At 46.6% G+C, this 27,166-nt stretch overlaps 1 protein-coding gene across 4 annotated transcripts in view; it reads right to left on the minus strand.

Moving 5' to 3' along the window:
• Nucleotides 1-27,166, minus strand: part of CASP8AP2 (caspase 8 associated protein 2) — a 558,668-nt gene that overhangs the window by 361,082 nt on the left and 170,420 nt on the right. For all 4 annotated transcript variants that reach the window (XM_069606478.1, XM_069606480.1, XM_069606477.1 and 1 more), the window contains one exon: nucleotides 21,188-21,262. In XM_069606478.1, coding sequence (XP_069462579.1) covers nucleotides 21,188-21,262 — 75 coding nt within the window. The remainder of the gene's footprint in view (nucleotides 1-21,187; nucleotides 21,263-27,166) is intronic.

Here is a 27,166-nt window from a genome sequence, read left to right on the forward strand (position 1 = left end):
ACGCCGGGAGTGTGGCAGGCAGGGATGTAAAATTAAATTCTAAATCGACCTATATGATCAGGTACTGGTTATGCCTTTTCAGGCATTTTTTTTTACCGTGTGGCGGGTGATAAGTGGTTTCTAAAATATGCAGCCACCATCTCCATTTTTTGCAAGAGTTGGGCATGCTTCCTGGCTCTTCCCCTGAGAATAGCTTGGTTAGCACAATCTAATCATTAGCAGGGACGGGAAGAGAGTTTAACTATTGTTTAAAGCACTCAGTTCAGGTGACCTGTGGAGCACTGAAGGCTAAAGAAAAAGTGGAGAGAGTGAGATTTCGATGTATCAATATCTGATACACAATGGAGGCAATATTGTTTATACAACAATGCAGTCTCTACTAATGTCCGATTCAAACTGAATCAGTAAACATTTCTGCACAGGGTATATCTTATGCCCGTAGGAATCCATACATTTACATCAGAAAGGTCACCTTGTTGCCCCAAGTGTAATGCACAAAACGCAGATTTCATACATATGGTGTGGAGTATCCTTGCAGACTAACAGCAAGTCATGAAAAGTCTATCGAATCTGACAGAAAGGTCAGTGACTCTCGACCCTGTAGTATATGCCTGTGGGGCAAAGTACTGTCAAGGTAAGGTCCCCAGGTTCATTGCTCTGGGGTCAATTCTTATGAAACACCGCATAGCAATACATTTGGCGGGTACTACATGGCCATTTTACAATGACTGGAAACAGGATGTAGTAAGGTGGTCCACTGCCGAAAGACATTTATACCCAAAGGGCCATAAGAAACTGAGCTGTTAAATAACACTCAATTTGAGAGAAAGCTCTGTCTCAGAACGATTACACATCTGACATAAGTCCGCCTTGAGCTATATTTGTTTGTTAACAATTATTGCATGTTGTGCCTGTATTCTGGTGGAATATGTAGAGTCGATGTGTAGTACTTTTGTAGCCTCATTGCGATGGGACGGAATCATGTATACGTCCCTGGTTATGTAGAGTTGTTGTAAGCATTTATGTACTCCTGGTTAACTAGATTAACTAAGAGAAACTTTGGGTAAGTATACTCTAGGTCCTGTGAGGAATCCCAGGTCCATGCTCTTATGGGGAAGCCCCTTCCCATGAGGCCAGGGAGGTGGGGCATCTACCCGATAGTCCCCATGAGGGTGGTACTCAGCGTGTGGATCTCATGGGGAGGGAAACCCTCTATGGGACCAGTGACCTATCTTGGGAGAACATGGTATGCACCCCCTCCATCTGTGTCCCCTCACCCTACTCCATCCTCTATAGTTCCCCACAAGTCTATATATTTCTTTAAGACAGTAGAACCCATCTACACAGAACCTACTGGGACGATCAAGAATGGAAACTACCCAGATGGAGTGCCTTTACCTACTGACACGAAGATTGGGCAAAGAGGAAAAAGCCTGCACATGGAATCGCCATATGCGGTACAGTCAATCAGAGTGAAACTTAAAGATAAACATGTAAGGACTGTGTGGAGAGGCGAATCCTCCCTGGAGGAACCGAGAGCTGACTGGAGAACAGGGGAGACTGGCTGAGCCTCGCTTAACACATGCAGTGTTCAAAGCTGTCCTGCCTCGAGAATCGCAGGTCTGTGAGCAATGGGGAGCGGGACCATGTGGTAGTAAGAGATGTGAACCAAGAGGGACCAGACAGCGAGGCGACGCATAGCGCGCAGGAAGGTGCCCGGAAGCCCACAGCAAGCAGAGACGGTTCTGCAAAGTCACCCAAACATGTCAGTAATGCAGCAAAAGGTATCTGGGTTACAGTAGCGGGTGGCAGGGATTACGGAGAACGAAGGAGGCGGTTGGAGAAAGTCAAGGACCCCTTTTCCCTCGTGCCAGTACTTGGGGACATCTGCAAAGCGAACATATAAGAAACAGTGCCTGGCTAGGATACAGCTTTCATATATCAGAGGGGTCTAGGACCAATATGAAACCAGGGAAGCCTCACAAGAACAGTGCATCAGAGTCTGGGACCCACATGAAGTTGGAGAAGCCCCTCAAGAATAGTACAGAAGGGTCAGGGGCCCATTACAGTTTAAGGAAGCATGCAAATAAGGGGATGAGGTACACAGCAAGTAGGGAAATCCCTGGGGAATCCCAGAGACAGCATAAAGGGGACGGGACCCACATGAGAGAAGGCACGGAGCAAGACTGGGAGACCCCGAGATATCTAAGTGGGGTCTGGGAACCACACAAGAGAAAGAAAGCAATACAAGAAGCAGTAACAAAGTCGAGGGCACATTGCTAAAAGACAATACAACTTCTGGAGAAAAGACAGCAAGAGTTCCAATCAAGTCTATCATGAAAGTAGGGGCGTGGCTACGAGAGCCATGTAGGAGGACGCGTTCCAGCGGAGCTCCCGAGATCCTGAACAGATCCGGGCAAATCAGTGCAGTACGACTGCTTATTGAATACCGACGATATGCATGCCAGCGTGTGAAGGTGCTACCGAAGTACTGTGAACTTTTGGAGGTCATAGTAGCTACGACGGCTGAGATCGGAGAAGAAAAGTCGAGAGACGCTGAGAACAAAGGGCGACTCAAAATGGCCGACATAGACCTGAGACGGGATTGAAAAGAGTTGCGGGAAGACCTAACCAGGTCAGCGTGCAGTGCGCCCACTCATCATTCGGTAGACCTGCACATCCTCAGAACCATGTCCAGTAAGGCAGTGCGACCTAAGGCGAAACAGCCCACGCTGGATGACTTCACCAAAACGTCCCCGGGCTCGGACGCCACCAAGAATAAGGATGCACCGGCCGTGGGTAGCGCGACGACTTCGAGCTCTAACCAAGAAATCCTAGCAGCGATTGCGGACCTGAGAGCGGCCTGGGAGTCGAAATTAGAACAGGCTGTCTCTGAATTAAAAACGGCATTGGACCTCAAAGTTGGGGAGGTCCAGGAAGACGTCAATCTACTGAGACAAGACGTTAGGGTTCTGTCGGAGCGCACAGAGTCCCTAGAAAAAGAAGTTGGCCCGAATACGGCGGACTGTGCCACCCACAAGGCAAAACTGCACGCCCTAATCCAAAGGGTGGGCAACCTGGAAAGTAGAGCGGAGGAGGCTGAAGGACGGGCCCGTCGCAACAATATCCGCATTGTGGGCCTACCGGAGGGGACGGAGGGCCGTGACCCTACTGACTTCGTTGAGACCATGTTGCTGCAAGAGATATCCGGAGGGGCCTTATCCCAAGGCTTCGCAGTGGAGAGAGCACATAGAGCCCTAACGAGGAGGCCGCCTCCTGGAAACCCGCCCAGACCCATCATTGCCAAAATTCTTAACTATCGTGATCGGGAAAGAATATTAGAACATTTTCGAAAAGGAGGCACGATCAAGAGAGGAGCAGCAAACATCACGGCGTATCCGGATTACACCCTAGCTGTGCAGCGGAGCCGCATGAACTTTGGGACTGTGAAACGGAGGCTGAGGGAGGCAGGTTACAAATATATGTTGCTTTACCCTGCAAAACTGAAGGTCATACAGGCGCATAAAACTTTATTTTTCGAGACCCCAGAGGACGCCATGGAGTGGCTCGACGCACAAGGGTGCCCTCAAGAATCGGCGGACCGGCCCCAGAAGGACTCGGAGGAGCTGCGGAAGACGTAAAATGGCGTCGCAAGATGGCGCGACTCATGGACCCTAAGACTTGATTATAGTCGGTTCGGAACCTTCGGTATGGAAGGTCAGTTGGTTGTACTGTTTGCCACAAACATTGAGATTATTACTGAACGGGAGCCCCATGGAGCGATACTCTCTCCCCACAATAGCTTAGGTTAGGTGGCCATTAGGGCGACCTCACCCTACTGGGCTCCGTGCACGGACCGGTGTTTGCGGAACCAGATGTGGGGGTGCCTGAGCTCTTTTGTTGAAGCTGGGCAACAGTTGGGGTGTGTGGTGTTGGGGGGAGGGTGGGAGAGGGAGGGGAAAGGGGGTTGGAGTTTGGTTGTGTGTGTGGTTTGTTTGGGAATGAGCTTATTCGCGGAGTGGCTGCAGTGGGACGCTTTCTGTGTCATGAGAACTGCTGGAGGTTCCCGTAAGTGGGGTGGGAAGACACATAGCTGCCATGGGTGACCTCAAGATTGCCACCTGGAACGTCCGAGGCCTCAATAATTACCTGAAAAGAAATAAAGTCATGTTGTATCTTAAACGACAGAAGATCGACATTGCCCTGCTACAAGAAACGCACCTGGCCCAACATAAACTAGACCTTGTAAAGAAAAAATGGGGGGGTACAGTGGTGGGCTCCCCGTACTCGGCCTATGCCAGAGGTGTGCTGATCTGGGTGGCCCCGCATGTCCCACTTAGAATTGTACGAGAGGAGGTAGACACGGAGGGTAGGCTGGTAATACTGAGGGTACTGATTGAGAACAGAGGACTGAGTATTATTAATACATATGCCCCCAATCAGAATACTGCTGTATACTTCAGGACTCTATGTACACGCCTGGGCCCGTGCGCAGGGGAACCGATCATCTGGGGGGGGGACTTTAACTGTGTTCTTGACCCCAAGATAGATAGGTCCGACAGGAAAGTAGACAGGCCCACCCCAGCGGCCAGGGCTCTACGGGTACTATTAGACGACTATGGACTAGAAGATGTCTGGAGATTGAAACACCCCACGGCCTTGCAGTACTCTCATTATTCGGCCCCTCAACAGTTGCACACGAGACTAGATTATTTCTTTGCTACGCCAGAAGTGACGATAACAACTACACAGGTTGAATACAGAGCGAGGGTCCTGTCGGACCATTCGCCCTTGGTGATGGCCTGGCAATACGGCCGCCCCAGAGGGCGGATTCCAACATGGCGCCTTCGGGCGGAGGCGCTCAGAGACCCGGTCTTCAGAGAAGATATTAGAGAGACGATTACAAGGTATTTTGAGGAGAACACGGGCAGTGTGGATTCGGCTGGTACACTTTGGGAGGCCTTCAAGGTGGTAGTGAGGGGCGACGCTATTTCTAAATCAAAGGGCCTTCAGGGGGGGGTTTTAGCTGAGCTGGAGAAAGTGGAGAAAGAATTGGAGCGTGAATGTACCAGAGGGGGAGGGGACACAGACCTAGTACTCGAATTACAACAACGATGCTCAGAGCTTTGGGAGCGGCTTTGTGACCTCAATTACAGGAAATGCGTGGAGAGGCAACATGCAGGAGGTGACAAAACTGGTCGCCTACTGGCATGGCTTTATAAGAGGGAAACCCCCAGGGCCCCGGTCATGATGATAGAAAGGGAAGACGGAGAGGAGGCTCACACTCAGGAAGAGGTTAACGCTGCTTTCTTAGATTATTATAAAGCGCTGTATGAGGACAAAGGGGAAGATAATCTGGATAAAATCAGAGACACACTGGAAGATATAGAACTGCCCAGGATTAGTGCAGAGGAAAGGGAGGAGTTAGATGGCCCCATTACGCTAAACGAACTGGAAGAGGTGGTGAAACGGCTGCCTACTTGCAAGACCCCGGGCACTGATGGACTCCCGAGTGAGTTCTACAAAACGTATAGCGCAGAGATACTCCCCCCTATGCTGGAGATGTACAACGAATCATTCGAGGGAGGCCGATTGCCAGACACGCTCAGAGAAGCGCTGATCATACCACTGCCCAAGCCTAACAAGCCGAGACAACACTGTGGATCGTACAGACCGCTGTCGATGTTAAACCAAGACAATAAGATCCTGACAGCGGTCTTGGCGGATAGGCTGCGCAAGGTCATCGGCAGGCTGATACACTCGGATCAGACAGGTTATGTCCCTGGCAGGAATATAACTCATAATCACAGGCGGCTCCACCGAGTGATAGAAGAAGGGAACAGAAGAGATGAGGAAATGGCAGTGATCTCCCTAGACGCAGTTAAGGCGTTTGATTCGGTGAGGTGGCCATGGCTGTTTGCGGTCCTGAGGGAATATGGGTTTGGGCCAGGCTATATCAGATGGGCTAGACTACTGTATAGCCAGCCTACGGCTAGGGTGCGCACGGGATCAGTGATATCCGATAAGTTGCACCTAAGTAGGGGTACTAGGCAGGGATGTCCTTGGTCCCCGATGTTATACATACTGGCCTTGGAACCCTTAGCGGTATACCTTAGACAGCAATATGACCTGGTGGGCATCGAGGTGGGAGGAAAGAGCCATTTGATATCCTTATATGCCGATGACTTGCTGCTGTACCTAAAGTATCCGGAAGAGAACCTCCAGTATGTTTTGGAGGTCATGCAGAAGTATGCCGAATTGTCCGGCATAGCGGTTAATCCTGACAAGTCGAGCATGTTCCCCCTAGGGTACTATTCGAGGGTCCCCACGGAACGCTTACCGGTATTGCCCGTGCCTTGGGCAGCCGAGTCCTTCCGATACCTCGGAATAGACATATATCACACTGTGGGAAATGAACATCTGCATAACACCGAGGTTGCTGTGGATAAAATCCGTGCGTCTATGCGATTTTGGGAAAAGCTGCCGCTAGCGATGATAGGGCGAGGGGCGTTGCTTAAAATGGTTGTCTTGCCTAGACTGCTGCATTTCTTCAACAACATACCATACTTAATAGCTAGGAAGTTCTTTACCAAACTCGACAGTATGTGCAGGGACTTCCTATGGCACAGCACTCGCAACCGAGTGGCGCTGTGGAAGCTACAAAACTTCTACGATAAAGGAGGGATTAAATTACCACATTTTGAGGCCTATTATGTAGCGAGCCAATTGCAATATGTTACACAGTGGCTCTCTGATGAGGAATCTCCCGAGTCCAGGTTGGTTGGGACAGATTGCACCCCGTTTTATTTGAAGGAGATCATCTGGGTCCCTAGACAAGACTTAAATCTTTGCCCTGGTATGCTGTTACTTGGGTGGAAAATGTGGTGTAGAGCATGCCGGCTACTGGAAAGCCCGGATCCGTGTTCGCCGCAGGTGCCACTGGTTGCCTTGACTGCGGGGGATGGTCAACTTAGAAAATTGATCAGAATGTACTGGGAACCGGTTGGGTTGGCCACGTTGGGAGATATATGGCAAGATGGGGCCATCAAGGATTTTGCAGACTTAGAAGACGAAGCTGGGTTACATGGGGGCCAATATGTTACATACCTCAGGTTGGTACAGACTATCTGAAAATCTTGGCCTGAGACGGTGTTAGCGGAGGATCCGGACGCCCTGATTGATACAATATATGACATATCGGAGGGCGGACACGAGATCTCCAGATTGTACGAGGTGGTGATGTCCCGAGTGGGAAAGGACTTGACAGACTTGAGACTAGAATGGGAAATGGAGGTGGGGGTTCAGATGACTGATGGGATGTGGGAACGGGCTCTGGGATATCATAAAAAAGTGTCCAGAAATGCTAGATTACAGCAAATCCAACTATATATCACACACAGAGCGTATTTGACCCCCAAGAGAATAGCAAAGTTTGCGAACTCGGGCAGGCAGGCATGCCCGAAGTGTAACGAGGAGAATGCGGACATGACGCATATGTTCTGGTCCTGCCCAGTAATTGAGGTCTTCTGGGGAGAAGTGTCACAGAAGTTGGCTGACAAAGGGGTCCCGATAAGCATTGACACGACCTGGGCTTGCCTTCTAGGGGGGGTTCTCCAGACCAAAGAACACCAGACATCTGGGGAAACTGAGAGACCTAGCATATATACTCGCTAAGAGGAGGATAGCTATGAACTGGAAGCAATGCTACAAACCTAGGATAGAGATGTGGTGGAGGGATCTCCAAAAATGGGCGGAAGCCGAAACCATGGTCTGGCAAGAGGCATGCAGTAAATGCGGGGAGGAGGATGTGGGCAACCTAGTAGCCTGGAGGTCATTAGTCATTGGTCTGTTTGGGGTACGAGGAGAACCTACTGCCTCGGAGGAGGAAGCCACCCGGCCACACCAGGTCGATACGGAACTACCCTGTGGATGAGCTCTTGGGGGGGAGGGGGGGAGTGTAGTGTTGTGTTTTGTTAAGTGTTTATTGGTTTATTGTGTATAATGTCACAAGTTTGTTTATACTGTTTTCACTTAAAATAAAATAAAAATATATTTAAAAAAAAAAAAAAAAGTATCATGAAAGTAAACCAGACTTTTGTATTTTTTTAACAGATCATTTTTATTGAGTTTCCAAAACATGAACAGACACTTGTCATACAGTAAGACATCTTAACATTACCCCCATCCCCTACCCCCACACTCCCACTGCTGAATGCCCGGTCCCTCCTCAAACAATTCTGGTCCCTCACAGTTACTCTTTATTGATCCTCGCCTCTGCCTCCCGACCCACCCCCCTCTCCTTTCCTACCCCCTAGACTTCACCAACCAAACCCATCTGATCCCTCAGGGAGATTGTAGGTCCGGATTAAAGTTCAGTTTGTCCCATATCTCATGCCACACCATGTAGCCACCCTCCGTGTCCTCCCAATTGCTCAGTTGATCTTTCATGTCCCTTTCAGCCCTCACCCATTTATGCCAGGCCCTGCCCAGTCTCCCATTTTAGGTCCCTCCTGCACCTTCTAGGCCATTGCTACAGCCCTCCTGGCCAGTACCAGACCCATTGCCATAACCCTGCCCCCTACCCCTTGGCTCACCTACCCCTCCCCACAGTTGTCAGCCCTAGCTAGCACCGTTTGATCGAGGTCTGGACACTTGTTCCAACAAGTTCAGTCAACTCCGAGCAAACGTCACTCTAGAAACCGGTTCACCTGCTCGCACCCCCACCACATATGCAGGAATGTCCCAACCTCCTTTCTGCATCACCAACAGGTTAGATTAGCCCCCACCACCATCTTAGTCACCCTTATCGGCGTGATATATGCCCTCCAGACTAGTTTATACTGTATCCATTGAAACCGGGCGTTCCAACACACCCTCTTCGTATGTTCGAGAACCCGTGCCCACTCCCTATCCATAAGTTGTTCCCTCACATGAAGTGCTGCCGCTGTTGTGTCTCATTCCTCCCGGTTGGCTGCATAAAGTTGACACTCCCAACCCCAGTCGCAACAGTGTCACTTTCATGGCAGGCGTGCATGGCCACCCTGGAAATCCCTCCCAGGCTTCCCTCACCCCGCCATCAATGGTGAAAATTCCAGAAACGTCAAGCTGGCCGGGAGTGAGGAGGGGGTGTGGAGCCCCCCTAAATTCAGCATATGTGATTGCTCTGTCCTCCACATACAGTGCGTCTTGCGTCCCTCCTCCCCACAGTCACCCCAGGTCCCCACCAGCTGCCCCCAGTCACAACCTTCTGCCCCTCACAATCTGTTTCCCTCCACCATACCTTAAGGATTGTGTGTGCAGGCGAGAGAACATGCCGGAGCTCCCAGTGATTGCCCTCCCATTGCCCCAACATATACAGCACCACCTCTCTCTCTATACAATCCGTAATGTGATCCTCGTGCAGTTGGATAAACCAGTCCACCATATGTTGCATTATTGACACCCAATAGTATGCCCTGAAATCCGGTGCTCCAATACCCCCTTGCCTGCCGGTAACTGAAGCGTGGCCAAGGCGACCCTCGGAGTCCCATCTTGCCATAGAAGCCTGTTAAGTATGGTATGCAATGAATGATAACAAGGAGCTCCCAACCCCATAGGAACAGCCTGGAGCATGTATAACAGTCTTGGCAACATTACCATTTTTGCCAGGGCCAAGTGTCCCAGGCAGCAAGATGGGAAACCTGCGCCTAAACTGATCCGCAAAAGCTGTAATCAACCCTTTAACATTCTGGGCGTGCATTCAGGCCCAGTCCGGACTTACCAAAATGCCTAGGTATCAAAACCCTGCTACCGCCACCTCCATTCCCAACTGGTTCAGATTCACGCACGCACCGCCTACACCACCGATTTGGCCTTAGAATAGTAAACCAGACTTGATGCTACACTGGCGAACTTTGCTTTTTGGTGATTGTTAAAAGAAGAAGATCCATAGTCAAGTCTGGCAGGATAGTGTGATGAATCTTGAAGAATCCTCACAAAGACCCTACCTAGAGTCTCCTCCCAAGTGGCCAGGGAAAGGCAGACACTTCCTGACCCTAGGGGTGCTATTAGCAGGATGTAGTACCTAGGAGGAGAAGTAGTCCAGGGCAAAGGGAGGACTCCGTTGGATGAGACACAGTATTTGTCTTTCTCTAAGGTAGAAATATCAGAAATACCAAATTATGTAATGGCTCAATGTCGGAGAGAGCTGTTAACTTCTCAAGTTGAATATCTTAATGTGGGTGAAAACATTCATAACCACTTACAAATTGGGAGAAAAGATTACCCTTTTATAACTATGGAGATTTATAACGAGGAAAGCTCTACTGATTCCCAAAGGAAGTTTAATGATAAGTCTGTAAATAACACCAATTTATACTCTATAGATCTTTTTTCTCTATAGAACCAAGTATTTCAATCAATTCTTATATTCCTTTAGGAAATGCAATTAAGGAAAGAAATTAGCATATTAATATTCACATGAGTAAATCGGATTCTTACATTATGGACTCCCATCATCCCCAAGGTACTGGGAAGAAGAAGAGGACTGAAGAGGCACGAAATTGCAGAGTGCAGTTTATTAGTGGAAATGACACACACCTGAGGGAGACTGGAGGCGTAAAAGGCCCCCCCGCAGGTGCAGGCCATGAGAAAGCAGTAGGAGCAGAGCAGTAGTCGTAGTTGGAGTTATGTACGCTCCACGTTGCAGCAGAAGCAGAATCTGGAGAGTGAAGAAGACTGGTACCACTTTCGAGTGTTGAGCAGTTAGGCAGTCCCAACAGGGTCGATTAGGCAAAGTTTGTATGCAGTACTCTCTGGGACCACTACACACAACTCTGACTACGGGTATAGGAAACCCAACCTTTGGTATAAGCTTGTACTACACAGTTTTGGTAGCGTGGTGAGCAGCCAGGCTTATCTCAAGAGGGGTCAATGTGAACTGTAGTGGAATTACAAAGATTTACAGTTACAGGTATTCAAATAAACTCTTACACTCAAGGTTTCTTACATAAACAATTATTAATGTCTCAGTCAGTTAGAATAAGCCTTTTTCAGAAGAGAGCAATATAATAGTAACACACAAATACACTTCAATACTGTACACCCTTAGTTTCTAAACCAGTAAATATTGTTTTGGGATGGCCCACAGACAACCTAAACCCACAGGTGACTTCAATAACTTGGGTGCTGGGACATTAATATCTTACTGTTGCAATTTAGAATACTCTCAGAAGTTGGCAAAAGGAAAAGGTTATTAAAACAACAAGAGACCACAAATATTCTTAAGCAGGCAAATACTTTTAGATCTTCCAAGAAGAGTCATACAATTCAAAAGGCTAAGCCAAAGTCGATGGGCAAAAGTCTTGGATAGGATGAAGCACTTCTGGTAAGTAAATGGAAAAGTCTTTGCACACGTTCTTAAGAGTCTTTGATGACAGGAGTCAAATGTGGGGCCACAAGCTGATTAGACTTGGGAGTTGTAGAAGTTGTAAGCACTCTACATTAAGAGGGAAGTTCTCTCAGACTTTTTACAGTACCTTAGAAATGAAGAAAAAGATGCAGCCAATTTCTGTTCCTGAGCCTCAGTCGTGGGGACAAGAGGCAGGACGTCTGGAGGACTCTTGCACTGCAATGGGACAGTCAGCGACAGAAAAGGACCAAATTCTATTCAGTGGCACTTTGCGGTTTCAGCCCCTCACGTCTCAGCAAATAGCATCACTGTGGACTCCTGGCTGTTGAGATGGGTTTTCCTTGCATCTGGGGCCCAGCAACCCATTGAGGAGGCTCAGGCTCGGTCAGTCCTGCTTCCTGGGAGTCCGGAGGATCTTCCTAGAGCTCTAGGCCAGCTTAAAAGCAACGCACACAATCTGGTGTTCCTCTCCCTGGCTATACGGTTTCCAGCAGCAACTCTGTGGAAATTCAACCAGCTCCAAGGAGGACGTCCAGGTGGCTTACTTTGGAGTTGATTGGTCCCACCAACTGAAGGGGAGAAGTCGTCCTTGCAGGGGATTCTCTATCAATGCGAACTTGGTGTTTCGGCACTGCAACAGGGGTTCACTGGACAAACCAACGGTCCAGGAGTTGCAGCAGCCGTCCTCTTCAAGTTCTTCTTCGGTTCCTTCGTCCAGTGGTCGACTCTGCCTTCCAAGCCAAAAGACTCACCTTTTATTCAGTTCTCTCCTAACGCTTACCTCTGGAGCCCTGTAGGAGTGCCTGGTCCGGTCTGTCGGTGATCACTGGTCCGATCTGTGGTCTTCGTGGAATGTCCAGAAGCACTCCCTCCTCTCTGCCCAATGACGGCTTAATTACCCAATGGGCAGAGAGAGGGGAGTGATTTGAATTATTGTAGGTTCCATGTCCCTGGGCGTTGCTGGGTCCCTTGAATCCTGTGGGCTATTGCCCTTTATTGTCTTTCCAGTTCCTTCACTGGAGGTAGGCGGGTCTTCAATACTAGTCCAAGTTCCTTCACTGGTGCCAGGTGGCCCAAGCCTGCTGCAGCGCACCTACCTGCCTTGGCGGCACACACTTACTGAGGATGCAGGTTGGTGTTGGTAGTGTGCCTCTTAGTGGCACTGATGAGTGTCTCTATGGTCCCTGAGGGTTTATCAGGGCACCAAAACCACTACACGTTCTGTATGGGGGTAACTTCTCCTTGGTCGACTTCTGCTTGTATTCTTGCAGATTTTGTGATGAAGAGTCTGCACACTAGTCTGCTGTAGGAGCAGAGCGTATCTAGGTGAGTTGCTACTGGAGGGACACGGTCTTGTTTAGTGTCTCTGCTTACCCCGTATGTTTTTATCTTGACAGGAGGATGGGGCTGGGAAAACCGATGCAGGAGGCGCCAACGAGCTGATCAGAGCTGATTAGCTGTTGGAGTCCCGCGAAGCGAAGATCAGCAGGAGTCCCGCGATGCAGATGGAGCCGACAAATGGATCAGCTGCTGGAGTTTTCCGCGTGCAGAATAAGCCGTTCCCTTTAGCTTGCTGTGGAGTTCGGAGGGGCCGCTGCATATGCAGAAGCTGGACCGTGACAGGGAAGCGTCACGCTGCTGAGCAGGAGAAAACGCTAAGCGCTGGGTCTGGCCCAGGGTGGGGTTTATATAGCCCTGGGCCCATCCAGCACTGCAAGACCACCATGGATGTTCATGTTGCAGGCTGTTTTGGGGGCCATGTTGAATTCCATTACCGGAGCCAACCCGGGGGCCATTTTGGAAGGGGCAGCTGTTTGAGGCACGCACAGTAGTCTGTTCCCACGCCACGCAGCCATCCTTCTAGTCCAGATTTCCCCAATGTTATTGACTGGAGCTTGCGTGGTCATGACATCTCCCATTAATTCCAGCCTAGCTGTCAGTCACACAGCAGGGTGGCTGTCCTTGCCGGACGGTCAGCCCGCCAATCACCACAGAGTGCATTTGGGTCTCCTAGGAGACTAAGCACATGGAATTCCGGCCACCTCCCTCACTTCCTGCCTACTCCAGACGCTCTGGAGCCAGAGGCGAGCTTCACTCGTGAATCCCGCCAAAGTCAAAATGAACAAAGAGACCAAACCTGATTTGACGTGCAGAGTAAATCTCAAGAAGGACCTTTCCACAAAGAAAAAAGAAGAACGGGGGCCATTTTGACAAAGATGGCTCGCGGGGAGCTTTACTGTAGCTGCGAACGCAGCCTGTGGTAAATGCACACCATGGTAGTTCAAACGAAACCACTGCCACCAGCCATTCAGTGAGAAAAGGGTAACATAAAAAAATGTTACATGAGAAGCTAGACAAAGGGGATACTAGGTAACCCCTCCAGCACTCTATTGTAAGATAGTGTGTGCTGGGTCTAGAAAGTTACAATGGTAAAGTCAATTTCACTTTACTGCTCTGGGAAACAGTAGTTTATCCCAGAGAAGGTAGTTAAACCTTTGGGAAATCTGGAAGACTTCCCTGTGTCACTGCACTGATGGTGCTGTGTGACACAACGTAAAAGATGATGCCTATGGAGTTTGTGAGACTCCACAACCAAAATAAACAGTGTACATAATCACATTAAAATACACGAGAGAGTGGGGAAAAAAGGGTCAAACTCACTCCAGGTTAAAGAAAATCAAGTCCTCAAAATCCAGCAGAGTTGCTGGGGGTCTCTAAGGAGGAGGGAAGTAGCAAATTTCTGAGAATTTTTCCCAACAGGGTCTTTGCCTCCAGAAGTCTTAACTGCACAAGTCGCGCAGCGGGAAGACTCTGAGAAGGACGGTTTATACTGGTGAACTGGACTACAAAGACGGTGCAGCGAGAAGCAAAGTTTTAGAAAGCTTGCTCCATGCTAAGGCTGTATCCGGTGGCAGGTGAGCAACGGAGAGCCTTTGGAGGAGAGAAAGCTCAGTGTGCGAGCGGTGCGGGCCGCAGAACACAGATAGCAGCCAGTGGCCGGATCACGAGAAGCAGCTGAGGCAGAGGACCTGGGAGTAGCGAGGCGACGGCAGACCAAGTGAGTTTACTAAGATATTGTGATACCAGAGTACTCCGTAACCGCCTGCTCGCTCAGGCCAGTGCTTTAAACACAAACATGCATAGAGGGAAATACAAGAAGAAAATTACTTTTGAATAACAAACTGACAGAAAGCAGATAAAGCAGTATTTTGTAAACCAAAATGACTTTGAAGGGAGCAAGTGGAAGTATAAGAGTTTGATTATCAGACCAAAGAGGTGCGAGTACATGCATGTGGGGCAATTTAAAAGCCAGCAACAATATAGAGCAATAATTGCAGAACTTAATACAAACTACCAATGCCAAAGCCAAAAGAAAGTTATAAGAATGCAATTTGAAAACAACAACCATTGTCAAAGTCAAGAGGTGGCAAATGAGAATCCAAATGTTTTTAAAACCTTTTGCCCAGGTTTGAATAAGTGCATAAAAGGAACTAGTTGAAACCCACACTGCCAAAGACAAAGAAGAGTCAGGAGGAGATAGAATTAATGTCAGTATCTGTTTGATAAAGAAGTGGGTAAACAAGAGTGCCAAGAAGGCTGCCCCTCTGGTAAAGGATATTCAGAGGGAGTGGAGCATAACTCGCAGTGTGTGGAAATCACAACTGTCTAATAAATAGCAACAATGTGAACCTTGTTTTCTTTGAAGAAATCCTCAAATGTCATGTTGTGAAGCAAGAGACATTGCTACATTATTGGAAGCTGATATTTGCCACAGAGGTACTGGTGGTTGACAGTTTGTTCTGTTCTGGCATGAGAGTACACCAGTACAGAGATCATTGAATTAGTAGGCCTTGGGGTAAACCAGGTGGAAGTTGATGTAGTACTGTGACGTACTGCTGACAAGACGTAAAGAAGAAGTAGTACAACCAGTAATATGTTTTGGTGAAATATTATAGAATCCTCCTGACAAGCTTTCAGTGCTGAAGAAAATGTTGTGTAAACTGCTGCATAAGTGTTTAACATTTTCAGAACAAGTACGTTGTTGCAGAAAAATCCTAATACTATTTATGTTAATCCTGATGAACTAAGGAAGCGTTCTTGGTTTATGCAAAGAAGGTTTTTTTATTTCTTAATATCACAAGTGGAAGAAAAAGAAATCTTGTTGAACAATTCTAAAGTGTGGAAACCTTTGTCGTCAAGTTGGAATCAACAGGAACTGCATTGGAACTTGTTACAAGACAGGATTTCCTTATTCTTTTGGAACTGTTGAACAGAATCCTGCTGGAATCTGGGGGAAGGGGTCGTAGGGAGAATCCTCAGTTCTGTGCCAATTCCCTTCAACCTTAGAGACTACAGCTCTTTCGCTGGACTTTGTGTGTTTCCTTTGTTTTTGGAGTCTTATATAAGCATCTACTTTTTGTACGGTGACAAACAGCACCTTCAGTGCAGTGCGACAGGGAAATCCTTTAGATTGCTCTGGAGGTTTAAATACCTTTTATTGGATGAACTACAGTTCCCCAAGAATAGTAAAGTGAATTTGACTTTACTTACCTTTTTCTCTTTGTAGATCCAGCACACCCCATCTTATGTGGCGTGCTGGGGGGGTTATGATATGATATGTTATTTATAATGCGCTTAACACCGAGGTTTCTAAACGCAGACCCAGGAATCGAACCTGTGGTGCTCTGTGTCGTCTTGCTTCCAAGGCGAGCACGTTGCTGTTGAGCTATCCTCCCGAGAGGGTTACCTAGTAGCCCCTATTCCTACTTACTCATGTAAACATTTGTATGTAACCCTCACTACTTTAAATAGGTGGTCGCAGTGGTTCAATTGTACTAGCATTGTTCTCTTCAACCGCAGGCTGAATCCTCCGCTGCGGTCTTCTTTTTTCGACATTTGTTTGTGAGGTCTTTCTTGGGATTTACTTTGCGTGCCAAACCAGGTTTAGCCCATTTGTTCATTTTGCCTTTCGCAGGCTTCAGTACTGAAAACCGCCTCTGGCTCCAGTGTGTCTGGCACAGCAGGAAGTGAGGGAGGTGCCTGAAAGTCTGCTGTCCTTAGTCTCCAGGGTTACCTGAATGCACCCAGTCCCGATTGGCTTGCTGTCCTTGCAGGACAGCCACACTGCTGTGTGAGTGACAGCCAGCTAGGCTTTGCATGAATGGGAGAAACCTGCATAAAAGGCGAGGCTTCTTGGACTGAAGACAAAGTCGACCACTGGGAACAACACCCCGACGAAGAAACCGTGAACAAAGCTTGCTGCATTCTCCTGGACCGTTGAACTGCCTGGTGAAACCCTGCTGCTGTGCTGAAACTCCTGTTTCTAATCAACAAAAGAGAAGTTCCAAAAAGGACGACTTCTTCCCTTGGGTTAGTGGGACCAACTAACCCCAAGACGAAATTTTCTGGAAGGCCTTCCCCCAACTGGCTGTACTTCTTTGCTGCTGCTGGAAGAGTGCCAGGGGTCGACAAATCCGTAGTCGAGTGCCATGTCGGTAAACCGGCGAAAAGCTCCAGGAGTCTCCTGAGGAACCTCACGAGTAGGATGACCCAAGCTCGAGATTCCTGCTGGACTCAACGTGTGAACGAAGCCCAACCAGCGTCCAAGTTTGCAGTGGTACCATTTACTGCGCGCTGAAACCACGAAGTGCCGCTGATCCGAAGAACGCCCGTAGCTGCCGCAGACCGTTGATTTGTTGTGCAGGAGTCCTCCAGACGACCTCCCTCTTGTCCTCATGACTGAAGCCCAGAAACACAGGATCTGCATCACTGCAAGCAGACAGAAGCCAGCTGGATCCCCTTCTTTTAACAGAAATGTAATGTGCCGACTTTGGGGTACTTATCTCTTTGTCTGTAGTTCTGCTCTTCTAAGTTGAGACTTGCAGTAACTGCTTTTCTAGAGTTGAGTTCAGCTCTAACTTTCACAAGAGTAACAGCTTGTGAACCTACAGTGATTTTTCTACAAACAACTCTCTAATTTTGCGCAAGACTTTTTACTATCTAAGAAATGCCTCAGCTCAATAGACTTAGCCAAAGTCAATTAGAGCAGTCCTGGCTCCCTGCAGACTCTTCTGGTCCATTGACTGATTCTTACTGTCCCTCATAGGTGATGCATTGATTTTCACTATTATTGCTGGGAAAGGGTTTTATCTAGACTTAATTGGCAGATTTAAAAGTGCTCACATGCTGTGAGAACCGGTTTAACCTTTTTCCTTCCTTTAACCCTTCCTTTCTATCAACCACAGAATTTTACAAAGTACAAAAGTGATATATAAATGCCAATACTTACTAATTAGTGAAGTCACCTCAGGGTGTAGGAAGTGTGTATGAAGCATCTGTAACAAGATTATCAACTTGCTTTGCCTGGATTCTGATAAAGTATTTTGAGGTGTATTTTTATTGTTGAACATTGCCCTTTTAAAGAAAATGCATATTTAAAACTGGCCGTAAAATAAATAAATATTTTTTTTACTAGAAAACCACAAGTGTAGGTGTTATTTGGATACTTGTATTGGTGAATTTCAATGCTACAGCTCACATGTACCCCTCTTGAGATATGTCTGGCTGCTCAGTCACACTACCAACTTGTGTAGGACAGACCTATACCAATTGGTGGGTTACCTAATACCAAGAGGCCAAGAGTTGTGTAGCCTCAGACAGGGTTGCTACATAAATTCTTGCCTAACAAGGGAATTCACCCAGATTATAAGGAGAAATTATTATCATACTGGGGACGTAAATGTTACATGTGTTGCTTTTGAACAGCCATATATATTATCTTTTTGAATTATTGTAAGTATAAGTGAGGGACATAAAACTTTTGTTAGGGTAGTTTAGGCAGAGAAAATCTCATCCGGGTAGGGATAGTGAGTCATTTATCCAACCATTTGAGTTAATAAAATGGCATCTTTTGAAAAACCTTCACAAAGTGGTCCTCCTCACATTTCTGACCCCTCACAATAGTGAGCCAGAATTCTAAGACATTTGTGAAGTGGAGGAAGAACAAGGGAAGGGACCCCACCACCCCTCCAACTTTGATACTTGGGAACTGTGTTTTTCTCTACAAGAATTGAACATTAAGAATTTAACATTTTAGTTGGAATCCAGAGAGGAGCCTCCTTCTGGATCAACAAGACCCCAGGTTTCCTTAATTAATATAAGGTGTAGGGGTCGCGGAAATAGGTTTGGACACAAGACGGTGGACACTTGTTATCGGACATCCTGACAGTCCTTAGTGTTTTGCGGTGGTAGGGAAACCCCTCTTAGAAATAGAGCCGGATAGGTTTTCTTTTTCCTTTACTTTTAATAAAGGTCTTTGCCAACAAATATGCCTCCTCTGTGGCATTAGGCAGAATTGCAAACAGTACCCTCTGGGAACACCACATACAATTAGGACTACAGGCGTAAGCAAAAACCAACCTTTGGTATAAGTTTGTACTACACAGTTTTGTGGTAGTGAGCTGAGCAGCCAGGCTCATCTCAAGAGGGAATGTGAGCAGTACAAGAAGTTACACAGAGGTCTTACAATCACAGTGGTTCAAGTAGACACTTGCACTCAAGGTTTCTTGGTAAAACACTTATACATTTATTACACAATCATTTAGAAAACATTCACTAGAAGGAGGCAACTTAATATTATACACCAATATACTTCAACACAAAACCAATACGTTTCTTAACAATTTAAGCTCCCCTGAAATAGGAGCCAAAGGTAATTTCAGTCCCTTTGAATGGAAAGGCAAAGGCGCACGTTAATAGAATAGATCACGAATACTTTCTTAGGCAGTGCAAATAGTTATAGTTCACTAGAGGACTCAATTCAGTTCAATAGGCATAGGCCAAAGTCAATGGACTAGTGTCTTGGATAGGAAAGAGCAGTTCCTGAAGTAAACAGTAAAGTCTTTGCCATAGTTCTCAAAAGTAGTTTGTATGAAAAAGAATCATATGTTGGGTCACAAGCTGATTAGGCCTGTAAGTTGGGAATGTTCCACAAACTTTCACCGCAAGAGAAGCGTTCTCTCAATCGGGTTGGAACAGTACCTTCGTCTGAAGCAAAAGATGCAGCTGAAGATGTTGGTTCCTGGCAGTTCCTGCAGATCTCACTGTCCCCGAGTCTCAGTCGTGAGGACAAGAGGGAGGACGTCGGGGGACTCCTGCACGGGATTGTCGGAAAACGCTGACAAAATGGAGTCACTTCAGTTCAAGTAGCTGTAATTCAAGCACACAAGCTGGTGTCCTTCCCCCTGGTTAATCCTAACCAGCTTCGAGAATGGTATCTAGGTGGCTTACGAGTTGATTGGTCCCACCAACTCAAAGGAAGAAGTCGTCCTTGAAGGGTCTTCTCTGTCGAGATGAACTTGGCAATTCGGACCCGCAGCAGGGCTTCACCGGACAAACCAATGGTCCAGGAGTTGCAGTAGCTGTCCTCTTACAGCTCGTCTTCAGTTCTTTCGTTCCAGTGGTCGACTCTGCTTTCCAGTCCAGGAGACTCGCCTTTTAAACAATTTTCTCCCATTCATTCCAGCCTAGCTGCCACTCACCCAGCAGGGTGGCTGTCCTTGCCGGACAGTCAGCCAGCCAATCATGCCAGAGTGCATTTGGGTCTCCTAGGAGACTAAGCACAGGGAGTTTCGGGCACCTCCCTCACTTCATGCCTACCCCAGCCACTTGGGCGCCAGAGGTGGTCTTCAGTCCTGAAGCCTGCCAAAGGCATGGAAACCTGGTTTGGTATGCAGAGAAACACTAGAAGGACCTATCCAAAAAAGAAATGGCGAAAAAAGAAGACCAGGACCCGTTTAAACAAAGGGGCTTACGGCGCCATATTGAAAATAGTGAAAAACATGGCTTCAACGATTTTCAGCTACCGGTGTTCGCGGTCGGGTAGTTTGTTCTAAAACCACTGCCACCAGCCATTTTGATAGAAAAGGGTAGCATTTGACTGCTACATGCGTTTCTAGACACAGGGGATACTAGGGAACCCTTCCAGCACTCTACAGGAAGATAGTGTGTGATGGGTCTAGGAATTTAAAAAGACTAGTAAAGTCAATTTAACCTTACATTCTCTGGGAAACAGTAGTTTATCCCAGAGAAGGTATTTAAACATTCGGGAAGTCTAAACAAGACATCCCTGTGTCACTGCACTGAGGATGCTGTGTAACACACATGAAAAGATGCCTATGGAGTCATCTTAAAACTCCATAAAGAACAGAAGAGTAAAACACACATCAAAATACATGAGAGTGGGAAAAAAGGCTCACACTCTTTCCAGGTAAAAAAAACCAAGTCCTCAAAATCCAGCAAAGTTGCTGGGGGTCTCTAAGGTGAAGGGAATTAGCACATTTATGAGAATTCTCCCCAACACGTGTCACTCGTACTTTTACACCCTTACAGTACTTACAAAGTGTGTTCAAAAGATGAAAAAAACAAGATACAAATCTGTATCAAGAAAACAGTATGAATAAAGCTTGATGACGAAAGGGGAAGACTTAAAACCACAATAAAACACAGCAAATCATAAAATGTTGGTCTAATTTAATTAGGTTACTTGAAAATCCACATACCAGACTTCATTTATATACTAGTTTAGTTTATTAATTTGATAATGCGCACCAAACCCTTGGGTAGCTGGGCGCAGCAGTACAAGAAGTCTCAAAGCTTAGTTACAGTGCAGCAGAACAAGAATTATTATGCAAACGATTGCGGATTGTGCCAAAATATGGGCCCATGTAATGTTTTATTCTTTAATAACCTTTAATAAGTAAAAAAAGAAAATCCACATGATGTAATCGGTCAACTTACCTGACACATATTGGACACTGTCTAAACCGTCATATATATCCACCGAGTTATCGTCATCTGCCTTAACAGGGGAATCTGTCAACATAAACAGAAAACAGGTTTGAACACAGACCGGCCTGGTTAAGCGCCTAATAATGCTTTAAGGTTGAAAGATGAAGTACCATTAAATGAAACCAAGTTAATACAACGCTTGGAAGCAGGGAGAATCTGGCATGAAGAGCTACATAATAGCATGATATTATTACTAGCACTATTACGATTTGGAATATTTTTTCATGTAGCAAGTAGGAAGTTGTGAATAGACTCCAAGCTCCAGTTAAGACTCTCACAGCCTCTATTCTTTTACATGAACAAACCATTTTCAATGGGCATAGCTATAAAGACCTCACTCATGGACAACTTGTTCCCATTTTATGTTTCCCCTTGAACAGGCTGGGGTGATGGATTCCAACGTCTCTGTGCATATGTGTTAACAAGTAATCCAGATCACTATGCCTGAACACACAAAGATATTAAAACAACGTCTCTGGGGGCAGGAAGGTCAGAAATTGTGAAATTCCTACAAGCCTCTGGCGAATGATAATTCACACTTCACGACCAAGAAATAGTATTTTCAATTGATGTGGATAATGGGCATTCATGTCAGGGGGTTTGTAGTTTATATGCCTGGCTAGTGGCTTGGCTTGCAATTTCACATTTTTCACTGCAGGACAGGGGAAGGTTGTCATACAGCCACCCTCCAAAATGGCTACATAGCTGACCCATGATCTTGCAGCCAATTCTTCTTTTGCAATTGTTATAATAGCTCTCCTAAACCGATCCAGGTGGCTGTTGGTACCTCCTATGGAAGCTTACTGTGTAATTCACATCTTCACATTCCATGATGCTATGCTACAGCATTCCTGCCTCCCGGTACTTCTAAAGACTCTGCCACCACACTGGTGGCTGGGGAGCCTGGAGTAGCATGGGCTGTTTTCCTGTGCTCCAGATATCGATGCACTTTTCACCATTGTTAGGACTGATTTTCTATACTGGAGGTGGTGGACAGGTGTATAGAAGGTCAACCTATATTGTGACTGGTACAACTCTGGGAGCTGTAGCCAAACCAGTTCAAGGTAGCAGTGACGAGAGGTCTAGGCTAAAGTCTCAAAAGATGTTGAGCTTGTAAAGGGTCCACAAAGAGTACAAACAATGGGAATCACAGATTACACTTAGAAAGCATGTATACAAATACAGTTATTTATGGCCAAATATCACTATGAAAAATGACTAACAGGTAGCAGTATCACACAACACTAATAATCGATTACATATATACAGTAGGGTGTTAAGAGGAGTTTTCTTAAAGTCCTACTGGAAGTAAGACTTTAGTAAGCTATCCCAGTGGTTTGTTGATCCAACTATTAGTATCAGTCTGTACTAGCTCAGGACCTTGGTAGATTGGCAAAGCAGTCAGGCTTATGTTGAAAGGAAGTGTGAGCTGTAGGTTAGTACAATCATAGCTAGCCAGGCACAACAAAGAAGCACTTAAACTTATAGTTATATAAAAAGTATATATTTATTATATTTACACCAGGATCACTTTAAATACTTCAGACGTTTATAGTAAAACACTTAGGATTACTTGATAATACACGTCAAAGGGCACTTTCACTTTTGTGCTTGTTCGCGGTTACATTTGTAGCAATGCTAGAAAGGGAAAAGACAATGTTATTGTATTATCGGTTATTACGCACTCATGCAGTTCAACGGTTTATACAGTAATACATTTACTCTGCAAACACATAGTAAAGTCACTTAAAGGAAAGAACATGGTTAGTGCAACATTATTAGTTCAAGGTTCTAGAGACGGTTCCTTCGCCTAGTAAGTATTTCAAGTCCAAAAACACAACCCTAGCTAAAGGCGGTTCAGAAAGGAGCTGAAGTCTTGACAAGCAGCAAATTACTAGGTGAGGATACCTAGGGGTTCCCGCCAAAGGGGACACACACACACAAACACACACAAACCCCTCCCCCTCCGGGAGTGGTAGAAGAAGGGCTATCAAAGAACATCCATGCTAGAAATGGCGAAAAAAAGAAGTAAGGCCCCAAGTTGGTACTTCAGTCCGCCTATTGTGCACTATTGGGGCTATGGACATAGCCTGCGGTATTCAAAATACATAAAAGATGGTAGAACACGTCCCACTGCCACCATCCCTAGCTAGGGGATTGTCTATGTGACTAAAGTCACAGGAGCAGAGATAAGGGGGATACTAGGTATTCCTGTGGCACTCCAATGAAGGTGGTGTGTGCCAATCTCTCAGACTATAGTGTTTTGGGAGAGATACAAAGTAGTTACTTTAGGATATAGAAAATGAATGTTAAAGGAGGACCTTAAGGGTCCCCAGCAACACTGCCCATAAGGAGCTGTGTGCTGCAGTAGGAAAAACACAGATGCCTTTAAGAGGTATGGCGCAGACAGACTCCATAGTACAGGTAGAATACGAAGAATAGAGTTCCAAAAGACAGAGCCCAAATGAATGAATGAGAGAAAAAAGGGTCCACTCATTAAGTATTGAAAGAAAAAGGTCCATAAATCCAGCAAAAATTGATGGGGGTCTCACTAGGAGAGAGGGTGAAGCATGAAAATGATAAATCTTGGCAACCTAGGCCATAATACAAATAAAACCCCTGCAAAACAAAGTAAAGATTAGTTTATGAACTACAGATCCACAGAGAATTAACCCTCGCTTCAAAAGTCCTTCTGTAAATTGTCTGGGGCCTTATGCCCAAAAGTGCAGGAAAGTATCTGACAGTTTGCGATGCAGGAAAAAAACAACTTTCGGAAGGCTTGCCTGAGAAAGCAATACCAAATCCAAAGTATAGTCAAAGTTTTATAAAAGTAAGCAAAATATTGAAGGGAGTTTAGGGGCAGGTAAGAACCACTGTAACTCACCCCCCGCCCTCCCGTTCTTAGATTCTTCACAGGACTTGGCAGGTCAATGGAAGAAGGTCAGAGGTTGCTTTTCCCACCTTCAGCCTCAGTCCTTGATTCGCAGGTTTGAGCAGATCTCCGGTCGGTGTCTTTAGCTGGTGCAAGGACTCTCGGATGAAGAATGGGGAAAAACAATGCAGGATCGCTGTGGAAAAACAATGCAGGATCGCTCTCAGGACTGGACTCAACTCAGGTAAACTGTTTCGGATGGTGGTCACTGCAGCACGGCGACGCAAAGGGACTCACTTGTCGCGGTCAGACTCCACTCCCATCTCGGACCCCTTGATGCTAGGTCTCTGAATTTCTGCTGATGTTAGCCTTGTACGACAAGCTGGAGATCCCCCAAGTTGCAGGCATCAACGTAGAACGGCGGCGTCGGCAGCGTGGTAGCCCCAACTCGGAGCTGGTCAGCCACAGGATGGTCCCGCAACACTTCCGACGGCACTTCTTCGCAGGGTACCGAACAGATGTCAGGAATGGATGTTCCCTCCACTGCACAGGTCGCAGCTCCCTCCTCACAATCCTGCTGAAGATCAATAGTAAGACAGGGCTGCCTTCTACAATGATAACAAGTAACTAGATGTTATGTAACCTTTTGGAGACTACACCAGCCTTGTCCGCTTGGCAATACGTAACCCAACCTTTGGTATAAGTCTGTAATACACAAGTTGGTAGAACGACTGAGCAGCCAGGCTTATCTGTGAGTTTAAGGGTTGCAACAGAGTTTGAGTGACAAGTATTCAAATAAAACTTCTACACAAGCTTTCTTGATTAAATAATGATTTATTAATTTAACAATCAGTTTTAAAATAAGCATTCTTTAGAAGCGAGCAATTGGCAACAATAAAAACACACTTCTTCAGTTCAATAAAGTAAGTAGATACCCTTTTGGGACAGCACACAGATATTCCTACACCCTGAGGTGACTTCAATTGCTAGGACTCTGTGGACATTAATATATCACTTTTCACACTTAAATGGTAATGCTGAAGTTGTGGCAAAGAGCAAAAGGTTAGGGAAGGAATCAATGGTGAACATGTTTCTCAAACAGGTAAGCACTTTTGAACCCCCAAATGCAATGTAGATTAATCCTTTCCCAACTATCCAAGTAAGGTATGTATTACTTTTTGGAATTAAAGTTAAAACACAAAGTCAGAGGTTAGAAGAGTCTTCAGGGAGCCAGGACAGCCAATGTCACTTGAACAAAGTCTAGGGGAGCTGAGGCACTTCTTCAAGGTAGGCAAAATCTTGCACAATGTTAAAGAGACTTTTGTTAGAGAATTCAGTGTTGGGCCACAAGCTGGGAGGCTTGTGAAGGGCAGAGCTGTAAGCAACTCTGCAAAGGGCAGCCACTGTAAGTCTCAACTGAGAGCAAGCGAGCTACACACACAAGATGCAAGTACCCCTTAGTTCACAGTACCTTAGGTCTGAAGAAATTGTTCCAGTTGGCTTCTGTTCCTGTTGTAGTTACTGCAGATCCTACTGTTCCTGGGCCTCAGTTGTGGGAACAAGAGGGAGGATACGATTCAAAGGTTGGCGGCAGCAATGGGCAAAGTCCAGATCAGCAGCACTTCGTGGTTTCAGCTTCTCGCAAATAGCACCACTGTGGTTCTTTGACACCTTGTGGACTTTACTTGCTTCTGGGGTCCAGCACTCTGTTGAGGTGGCTCAGGCTTGGTCAGCCCTGCTTCGAGGGAGTCCGGAGAATATTCCTGGAGCTCGGGTCCGGTTTAAAACCGATGCACTGGATTCTGGTGTTCGTGTCCCCTTGGACTCAGTTAATGCAGCAGCAATGGAAGTATAGCCAGCAGAGAGGGGTTTCAGTCGAGTTTGTCTTGGGTCGATTGGTCCTACCAACCCAAAGGGCGAAGTCATCCTTTCCGGGCTTCTCTAGTCTATTTCGAACTAGGAGCTTCAGCACTGCAGCAGGGCTTCACCGGGTCCATGAGTTGCAGCAAGCTTCTCTTCCAGCTTCCTTCTTCGGTTCCTTCGTCCATTGGTCGACTCCGCCTTCCTTGCAAAAGACCTCACCTTTTATGCAAGTCGTTCACATTCATAAGCAGCTTAGTTGTCACTCACAGCAGGGTGGCTGTCGGTGGCTGTCCTCGAAGGACAGCCAGCCGGCTAATCACCTTTGGGTCCATTCCTGTAACCAAGGAGACTAAGCACGGAGTTTCGGGAACCTCCCTGGTTTCCTGTCCTGCTAGACACGCTGGAGCCAGAGGCGGGCTTAACCAGTGAACCCTGCCAAACATAAAACAAACAAAGGGACCAAACCTGGGTTGGCGCGCAGAGTAAATCTCAAGGACGACCTTTCCAACATGAAACGGAAAAAAAAGAAGACCGGGCCATTTTGACAAAATGGGCACCCATGGGTGCTATACAGCAGCTGCGAACGCAACCCGCCGTAAAAACACACAATGGTAGGAAAAAGTAAACCACTGCCACCAGCACCCTATATTAAGATTAAGATAGTGTGTGCTGGGCCTATAAGGAAAATGTAAGCAAAGTACATTTCACTTTACTACTCTTGCAAACAGTAGTTATCCAAGAGAAGGTGTTTAAAAGGCATGGTCTAGTAAACATTTTTATTGTCCCTACGGGTCGGCCATGTTTTTTTAAGCCTAAGTGGCTCAATTTTAGAAAACTTTCCTATGGACCTTACCCGAGTTTTCGTCCATTAAACGCACGCGAAAACAAGCACCAGGGAGCTGACATTTTGTGATAATCCGATCACTTGCCCCATCGCCCTGGCTGACCTGCTTCTGCGGCACTAAATCAAATCCCCCGCCCCTGAGCCTGTCATCAGCAGACTCGTACCGCCCATTTCCCAACGCCAAAGCACGTCTCGTGTCAACAATCGCTGCGCCTCAGCTAATGACGTGTCGCCATGGAAATAGCAGGACGCCTCTTTCCTCAATAAGTATAAACAGACCGTTTCCCAACACACAGCAGCAGATTTTCGATTCCATTCCTCTCTCTGTGTTACTTTGAGTATTCTGTGA

The sequence above is a fragment of the Ambystoma mexicanum genome, chromosome 4p (assembly GCF_040938575.1).
Source record: "Ambystoma mexicanum isolate Mex_15411 chromosome 4p, UKY_AmexF1_1, whole genome shotgun sequence".
NCBI lineage: Eukaryota > Metazoa > Chordata > Amphibia > Caudata > Ambystomatidae > Ambystoma > Ambystoma mexicanum.